This window comes from Spermophilus citellus, assembly GCF_964194105.1.
Source record: "Spermophilus citellus genome assembly, chromosome: 8".
Taxonomy (NCBI): domain Eukaryota; kingdom Metazoa; phylum Chordata; class Mammalia; order Rodentia; family Sciuridae; genus Spermophilus; species Spermophilus citellus.
The window spans coordinates 11,755,380-11,764,793 of record NC_138189.1 but is presented as its reverse complement, the minus strand read 5'-3'; the positions used below and the strand labels follow the sequence as shown (position 1 = coordinate 11,764,793).

At 43.5% G+C, this 9,414-nt stretch overlaps 1 protein-coding gene across 11 annotated transcripts in view; it reads left to right on the top strand.

Annotated features, from left to right (window-relative positions):
* LDB2 (LIM domain binding 2) overlaps window positions 1-9,414 on the top strand; it is a 346,376-nt gene that overhangs the window by 275,413 nt on the left and 61,549 nt on the right. For all 11 annotated transcript variants that reach the window (XM_081303136.1, XM_081303135.1, XM_081303134.1 and 8 more), the window contains exons 4-5: window positions 2,804-2,926; window positions 5,737-5,820. In XM_081303136.1, coding sequence (XP_081159262.1) covers window positions 2,804-2,926; window positions 5,737-5,820 — 207 coding nt within the window. The remainder of the gene's footprint in view (window positions 1-2,803; window positions 2,927-5,736; window positions 5,821-9,414) is intronic.

Here is a 9,414-nt window from a genome sequence, read left to right as displayed (position 1 = left end):
CTGATTTTGGTTACCACAGAAACAAAATGTCAGAGCTCACAGTACGGTAACATGAATTCAGCACAACAGAAAATGTTTTCTTAATTGGGGACCCTTTTGATTTTGGATTCCATGGGAAAGGCAGCTTTAAAAAAAAAAGGCCAACTTTAGATAAAAGCTACATTAATTGTATTGATTAAGAGTAATGCACAGAATATTTTTTGAAGGGAAAAAATATTAATTTCCTTTCGAAGGCTATGCCTATCTTTTTTTTTTTTTTTTTACCATTTCCGAGCAAGGAATACATATATTTTTTCATATGTGCCTCTATTCCGTTTCCTGAATGTTGCATATAAAACAAATCACAAAGCCTCTGGTTTCATTTAACTTCCATTATGAGAGCAGAGAGCTGCCTAGGACCTGGAATGAAGCTGTGGGTAATTATGTGGGGAATGCGAAGAGTGACCAAAATTCTCCTTCGTTCCTTTCATTCAAGGAAGTCATTGAATTTTTCTTAAACACACACACACCCAACACAGCCGTCTCAGATTGCACTCGAAGGATGTCCATCTTGCACATGGTATGTCCTGGTAAAAGTTGTCTCCTTGGTTTGGACTTGAAGAGAAGGAGCCCAAGGCTTGTAACAATTTTCCATTTGGTAGGCCCGTGACCGTTTGACTGCAAGAGAGGTCCCCAACTGGCTTGCTATGTCACAATGCAAAGAACACAATTTAGCTTGACCTTACAGATGCTCCAATTGAGTAATCCATCAGAAGGACTGCATACATGCCTTCCCATTATGAGATTCTGTTCAGTAGAAGGAAACCAAAACCTCTGCCTGCCCTGAGTTTGTGGTTCATAAACACAAAACAAATAGATTAGATAATAAAAAAAGCCTGACATTTAACTGGGGTAATATTTGTTTAAATATCCAATAATCCCCTCTCTTTAAGAAGAGGATTACAGCTCCAAATATCCCTGTCCCGTATTGTCAGGACATTCTGCTGGATCTACCTCCCTTTTGTTAAAGTTGTCACCGTGGGTGGCTTCTGTCACACTAACACCCCTGGGAGAATTGTGCTGCTTGATCTCCACACAACTCTTTGGAAGACCCTGGTAAATGAATTCCAATGCTGAGGCTGCTTTCAGGGAAGTATTTTGGGACCCTGGAGTCTTCCACATTCTTGTGTCCTCAGCTCTCATGGCTAAAAAAAAATCCAGAAATGAGGCTCTGAAGGTGATCTGACCCAGGGTTTTGGGGGCAGGGTGCCCAAATGCCTAAAATCACCCACAGATCTTGCTAATTGGATCTGAGGTAGAGGTCTTCACTCAGCTTATCAATAATTATCTTACAGTGTTTCTAAGATCTTTGATGAAAAGATGGCAGAAGTTCACAGCGTCTTTCTTGAACAGTGCTCTATTAGCACTTGATAGTTATTCTGTACTATTTTGGGCTTGTTAAAGGAAATATTACCTTCAATCAGAGTGTGTGGAAGGCACCTAGCCTAGTTCTGAGGACATAGCTATAACTCAATAAATGGTGACATTTTGTATTAAATTTCTAACAAGGAAATTGGTCAGTAATATTTCATAAAAGGTTGATATAAATTGTTAACCATCTTCATGGACTGTAGTTTTAGTCATATTCATTGCCTCTATTTGGTTACTATTTATTTACTTATAAATGTGTACTTAAAAGTTTCCAGAGTTTTGTGGGTTTCATTTAATCTAAGAAATCTCTCTCCAAATAAATCTTGATAAGAAGTCCAACATGGGCTGGGGATATGGCTCAAGCGGTAACACGCTCGCCTGGCATGCGCTGGGCGCTGGGTGCGATCCTGAGCATCACATAAAATAAAATAAAGATGTTGTGTCCACCGAAAACTGAAAAATAAATATTAAAAACAAATTCCCTCTCTCTCTCTCTCAAAAAAAAAAAAAGAAGAAGAAGAAGTCCAATATGTTAAAACAGATATAATCAAAGGGGCTCTGGTGGAATCCAGTAAGTGGGTGGAGGTTAGAATTCAGGGTAGAGGGTAGACGCACAGTTACTCCCAATAGAGCCCCAGGATGCCTCCTAGGAACTCCCACAGCTCAGCAAGCACCTTGGGACAACCAGGTCTAGGCTTCAGCACTATCTTTGGCAGATTCTTGTCCATCAGGTGTAAATCACTGCCATTCTACTTAGCAATCCACATACTTAATTTCCTTCCATTTATTTTTCTCAATCTCCTACCTATGAATATTGTTATCCCTTTTTAGAGAGAAGGAATGTGGAATTTAGGGGATATATTTGCTTTTCCCAAAGTTCAAGAATGAGTAAAAATTAAGTCCTCTAACCACTATTTTGTACTGCTTCCCGAAGGCTGATTAATTTAAACTGGACCAATAGGGGCTACCACCACTCCCATCTCAGGTGAGAAAAGCTCACACCACGGAAGAACAAGGAATGTGAGGAAAGGCAGGAAGTGGGAGAGAACCGTTGTGAGGGTGTATCTCGTGTGCTGGGCGTGTGTGACCCAACATTCCTATGAGATGTGTTCTGTCTCCATGTATGCAGAAGGAGAAATGGAGGTTCCTAGCGTCAGCAGCAGTTAACAGAGACACTAGCACCTTGTGGCTGGAAAGCCATTGTGCTGTCTTTGCAACCCATAGATCTGGAGCTGACAACCTGTCCCTGTCGTGTTATGAGTGAATCACTTGTGTCAAGTCTTTTGCCAAGAACCAGCACCACTCAAAGACAGTACGGGGTTAAGAACTCAGTGAGTTTTAAAATGTGGCTCCTGCAAAATGCATAGCAAATGAGTGTTTTTGTTTCTTTTAGGTGTGTACAGAAGGCAGGCTGATCTTGGAGTTCACCTTTGATGATCTCATGAGAATAAAAACATGGCACTTTACCATTAGACAATACCGAGAGTTAGTCCCGAGAAGCATTCTAGCCATGCATGTAAGTAATTTAATTCCTATTTTACTTTCTTTGCTTTTTTTTTTCTCACTTCATTTTTCTCCAGTGGAAGAACCTAGTTCTCTCCCTCCCTCTGTGTGCGTATGTGTGTGTGTGTGTGTGTGTGTACGTATGTGTTTGTGTGTGTGAAAAAACTCTAGTAGTCGTCACGCTTTAGGTAATTAACTCTAAATATTGAGTTTTGCCCTCAACAATTTAAAACCACAGGCTTATGTTTTGATGCCTTTGTTTCCAAGTTTGGGGCATTGTGAGACTATTTTCAGTACTTTGTTATTTTGAGACTATTTTAAATTCTTTATTATTTTAACTCCAAATTGAAGTTACCTCAATAAATGGTTTTTTTTTTTCTTAAATTCCATTCATTCGTTATCAAGTAGGACTCGGCCTGGGCTAATAAACCTGTTACATATAAACCGGGGTGTAAATTAAACAGGAGCAGTTTCCAACTTTGATTCAAACCTTCTGATGACATGCGGGACACCTGCACCTTCAGGTCTGTGTCTACAGGAGTCGGTCCTTCCTAACGGTGGTGCTGGATTTGAGGTGGAATGTTTGGGGTTCTCTTGGTTTCATTTGGCCATCAATCATATCAACTTTATTGAGCCCCAACTAGGTCAAGTGTGGATTGGATACCACTCTGGAGTCTGTTTACAAGGACAGGGGGGAGTAGCCAGCGTGATCCCTGAGGAAGGAGTCAGCATCGGCTGAAGCGAGTTCCTTCTCTGTTCTGCACAAAGCAGCAGCTTCCAAGAAAACAACAACAACAACAAAAAACCTTTTAGAACAAAATCAGAGTTAATGAACCTGATTTTTAAACCCGGAGTAATCGAAAGAGAATAAAATCGCAGTGGGTAGCATTTATGAGTGTTTGCTATGCCAGGCCTTGCACTAAACATTTTGCATACATCATGATTTTTATTCTCACGGTGGCTTACCAAGGCAAGTTCTTACTATTCCTACTTGAGAAATGAGAAAACTGAGGCTCAGAGAAGTTTGATAAATTTTCCAATGTTTTTCAGCCCCAGAGTGGCAAAAACAATGTTTTGGCTCAGTTGGTTCTGACTATAAAGCCCATGGCGACCAGCCTGTGTCTCCCAGGATTTTCCGCCCCCACCTTCTTGTCCTGATAGGTTAGCCAATCTCTGTCTTCTCCACTGCCCTTGGGTTCTCTGCTTTTCGGGCATTTCTGACCCAACATCCCTATAAGACAGGTCCTGCACCCTCTTTCTGACTATCCATGTCTTTCATAGTTTTTAGAACCCAGTTCTCATCCCTCACTGTCCTGGAAGAAGTCTGGACTAGCCACTCTGATTATTCTCAAAATAGACTGAGATGCAGCCAAGGGAGTGGGTAGATGGAGATTGCATTGGGTCTTATTCCCGTTCATGTGTGGTCTTGGGAGAATGACAAGTCATCTCTGTGCTTCCTGTCCCTCATCTGCAAAGGGTACAGTAATAAAGTGTGTCTCAGATCAATCGAGATTTACCGGTTAATAACTGTGAAGCACTTCGGATGACACAGTAGGTCCTCGGCAAGAATTGGTGGTCAGTTTTCATTGTCAGCAGCAGACGCATTCTTCTATTCCTCTATTAGCGTCCTGTCTTCTGACTGCAATGTAAGCTCTTGCCATTGGCCATGATGCTTGATGCATCTGTGTAGATGCCTCTGTGTAACCAGCTCTTCCTAGAGAGGTTCAGTAAACACAGTCTCAATGTCCATAAAGACTGCCTTTCAAGAAATTGACATGAAACTTGTATCCTCTATTTTCTCCTGTGCTTTGTAATCTATTTATATACACAGATCTAATCGCCTCTCGGCCTTTTGGCTAAGATCAAGTGTGTATATACACAGACCCAATTGATAGTATCACTGTAAGAATAAATAGAGAAAAGAATAAATTAAAGTCAATTTACTATAACCTAGGTAGTATCATGAATGCAGATGTGGAGGCAAAGGGTCATATACTTAGGCCTCCCTCTGCATAAGGTCAGTTTGTTTATACTAAGTAAGAAAGAATCAAGATTGAGCAGAAAGAAAGCACACCAACCAAGAGACTCATTTTAAAATGGAATGCAGAAAGAATTTTCATTTTTTGTTGGGCCAAACATAACATTTTGGGGTGGCCATAGTACTTTAAATCCATATTAAAATGTGGCTCAAATTTTTGGAAAATGTGATCCTTACCCTTAAAGTCCTGCAGGATGAAAATTGTCAAGGATAGTTATTTCTAGCCTCATCCTAACAGGAAGGTGTTTCTTTCTCTCTCTCACTTTCGCTCTCCCTCCCTCCCTCTCCTTCTCTCTCCACATTATACATATATATTTTTCCATAGTGGTTGCAAAGTTTTCAAATACAGTTCTCAACCCTGAGCTGTAAAAACGGCACCACTATCTCAGTGGGAAACAAAGGCACAGCTCTGCCAAGTTCAGAGGCGCCTGAATTCAGGGCTCTGGCCTGGAATTCTCCTGGCAGGGCTCAGTGGCTCTCAGCCTGAAGACACAGCGCCAGGCCTCTTTCAGAGAAAGTAACGTCATTTCTCCCTAGGACTGAATGCGCATCAGAGGCAGTTTGATTTTCCCTAGTCTTGCACAATTGATCCAAAAATGTCCTTGAGTGCTATATGCAAGTGTCTTCAAAATGTAAATTAAATTGTCTCCAGCAATCTGTCCCTCCAAGAAAAATCGGCAGTGTCAAGATTGCATTTCTTAACAGCAGCAGTACAGTCTAAGATTTTTGTGGGACCACCTCACAGGGATAAAATATGTGATTTTTTTGTTTACTTGTTTGTTTAGGCACAAGATCCTCAGGTCCTGGATCAGCTGTCCAAAAATATCACCAGGATGGGTCTAACGAACTTCACCCTCAACTACCTCAGGGTAAGACCATTTGAATGTCTGGATTTCCCAGTCAAGTTAGCAAAGTGCTTCAGAGATTTCTGTGCATCTGGAACTAAGAGATGCATGTTCTGTCCCACAGTGTGTGTGTGTGTGTGTGTGTGTGTGTGTGTGTGTGTGTGTGTGTATTCAACAGAGGATATGGCTTAAGTAACAAAGCATCAAACCTAGAATTTTTCAGGATTGAGCTTCCTGTGTACATTTGTGTGACTCTTGGACTTAATTATTCAAAGTTAGCAATATCTCCAATTCAAAAAATATGTTGATGTTACCACCCTTCTGGTCATCTTGGGATTTTAACATGCTACAGTTGAGTTCACTGCCTCTGTACATCCACTCTGGGATGTGTCCCCACGTGGGAGAATCAGCATGCTGTCCTGAGAGAGTCATGGTGGTGGTACGGTCTCCTTAAGAAATTCCACACAGTACTGTGACAGACATTTCTAAGCCTTCTCCGTGTTTCTCTGAATAACATGTAACAGATTTTTCTGGTTTGGATTAAAATGTAGTTTTTACTTGAAAAATTAAGTGTTTTAAGCAAATTTCCTGCCCAGACGATACTCACAGCCTATTTGGCCTAGAAGGATGGCACTGTCACACCAATTGTTCAGATGGAGTCACAGGGGTCGTTGTAGGTGGAGTAGATGCTTCATTTACAAAATGAGCATTGCCCTCCAGGATCCACGGGGAGCAGGGCTGCGTCCCACGTGCCTTTGCCTCCGAGATGTTGAGCTCCTGGGCCTGAATCTCCTACCCTGCAATTCCCACCCTGTCACTGAGTTTATGCTGTTCCTTCTTTGTCCTTAGAGTGACGGATTTGTGAAGTTCCTTTTGTATTCACTGTTGTCTATGTGCAAATCATTTTTCATCTGGTGAGATGCTGAAATGCTTGGGCCACGCTTATTCTTGAATTATGAATGGTTTGCGTAGATTCTTCCAAGTCACTCACATATTTCTAAACACTGAAGATGCAAAGACAGAAGTCATGCTAGTGCATAGAAACACACTGCAATGAGAGCAGACCAGAGAGGAGAAAACACAAAGAGCGGTAGATACTCTGATGGAAGTCTCCAAAAGGAAGTATGAGAGCACAGAAAACAGACACCCGAGAGGAATCAGCCAGTGAAGGCTTCATGGGCAAGATGATGTGAGAGTTGGGTGTGAAAGAATGAATCAGGTAAAACAGATGAAGGGGACAGGAGGATTTTCCACCAGACAGGAAAAAGGACTGTGCATTAGGGATGGAATTGCAAATGGTTCATGATGTCAGGACTTGGAATGAGAAGCTAGGGGCAGGGAAGGGGTGAAAGGGAAAGTTAGGAGCCAGATCTTGGAGCAGCTGGCTGGCTGGGCTGCTGGTCAGGGGAGTTCTTTGGGGAAGAGAAATCTCTGAAAGCGTTAAACAGCAAGAAGACAGAGTCCTTGTCCTGTGTAGAAGGGGGAAGATTCTTTCCATGTGTAGACTAGATGCCCTGGAGCCAAAACCAGACCTGGCAGGAGCTAGGTAGGATCTTCCATATTCTCTCCCAGCTCATCCCAGCACCTCTGCCATTTTGACAGTGCTGAACCAATGAGTAGGCCCATGGTCTGTGTTCAGAAAGAGGCCAAAGACTGCCCAGGGCTATGGGTGAACTGGCAGGTGCTCCTGCCAGAGAAATTGGAGCCATGACCTCCCAAACCTCCAGGCTCTGCATTCAGAGCTGGCCCTGTGGCAGGGTGGCTGGCACAGTGGGGGTGGGCAGCCAGGCCTGGAGAGTGAGGGTCTGCAGGGTTATTCTCTGCATAAGAATCCAGAGGGCTACTCCATACCACTGCACTTCATCTTGCTAGAGACCTGGAGAGGTTAAGGTAAAAATTGAAGATACCCCTTCCCAGGGAAGGAAGAAGTTCCACGTTGCATCCTGAGCTGACCCTTCTTAGGGGAGTCTGTCCCAGACTTTGTGACTAACCCCCACTCTGGCCAGATCTTAGATTCTTAGTTATATCATTGAATGGTCTTAAAAATTGATACATGCTAAATTTCCTTCCACCTCCCCTTCCCTGCTTCTCATGGTCATCTGTAAAAGATTGATTTCCATCCTGTGGTCAAGGCCCTCCCAGTCCCCACATCCTGCAGACCTTGTATTTCAGCCCACAAGGAGTGAGAAGAGGGAAGAAGGGCAGCCCCCCTCACCAACCGTGAACCAGGGAGCATTTCTGGACCTGGGTGTTCTAGAGCATCATCTGGAGGCTGCCACTTCTGTGTTTTACTTACTACCTGCCAGGTCCTGGACCACATGGTCACCATCCCCACAAGACAGCGAGGGGAAGAGAGAGGTTGAGTAAATGAAGAAGTCACTCAGCTTCACATAGCAAGTGGCCAAATTGGGATTGGGACCCAGGCAGTTTGCTTCGCACACTGTGGCACTGCTGCCTTATTAATAAGAAATTAAGGACGAAGGTGCTGCTAGCAGCCAGGTCTTGTCTTTCCTGCCCTCACTGGGGAGTCAGCCTCTGTCCCTCACACAGGTTCGCAGTCACCAAGAATGGCAGGTTTATTTCCCCAGTTAATAACTTAGATTTAAGATTCTAGATCTTATCATCTAGACAACTGAGCAGTCATCAAATGCATTCCCTGATAAAATTGTCCTAACCTCTGACCCTTCCCTGTGTATCTGAAGAACCTGGCCTTCACCACCAGCCTCAGAAGGTCACCTGAAGTGTCACTCAGAGTTAAGGAGGAGCCTCCATATCCACTCCCATTATCAGAACAGAAGGTTCAACCAGGATGTTGGCAAACCTAAGGCCTTCTGTATCAGTGGAAGAATCCTGAAAATTGACTTGTTCTACTTTGAAAAAAAAAAAAAAAGAGGGATAGAGATTTTTAATGCTACAGACATCTAGAATTCCAATATGCAGTCTTTTACATGTAACAAAATTAAGCAGTGCAGAAAGTAAGCAATTACAGTCATCTAGCCTCGTCAAAATGAGTTCATTTATTCCCATGAAATTCCCAATCATTCTCACCCAACCTGCAGTCAGAACTATGCAGAGCAGGCCACACGGTTCTTGTCACTGGAGGAAGGAGCAGGTTAAAGACGAAGGCCAGGCTTGGGTTGTGAATGCAGATGACAGAGCTGAGCTCAGATGCTTGCCAGCAGCACTTTGGGCGGGGGGGATAGGGGGACTCTGTTGAAGCAGGAACAGAACAGCTGCTGCCATTCGACTTGGGTTGGCAATTCTCCTGCTGTCCCCTCCCATCACTTCCAGAAATGTTGGATTGGGCTACGCTAAGGTATAATGATGGCTTCCTCGCAGGTCCCAAGGAGCTGTGGCTGGAGGTTACACCAGGCCAGGTGGGATGGTGCTGTCCAGGTGCAGTTTTCTTCCGCTAGAGGGTGCCTTGGTGGCCTCTGAGAAGCTGGGCTTGTTTCACGATGGGGTGATGGTGCTGTTCAATAATCTACGTACTCAGGTGGTGGAACTAGATCCCTAGAACGGGGACAGTGATCCAGGAATGCACGATGGTGTTCTTTGTATAGTTATAGGAAGGGAGCGTGTCCTGCCATCCCCGGCTTTTCATGAAGGATCTAGCAA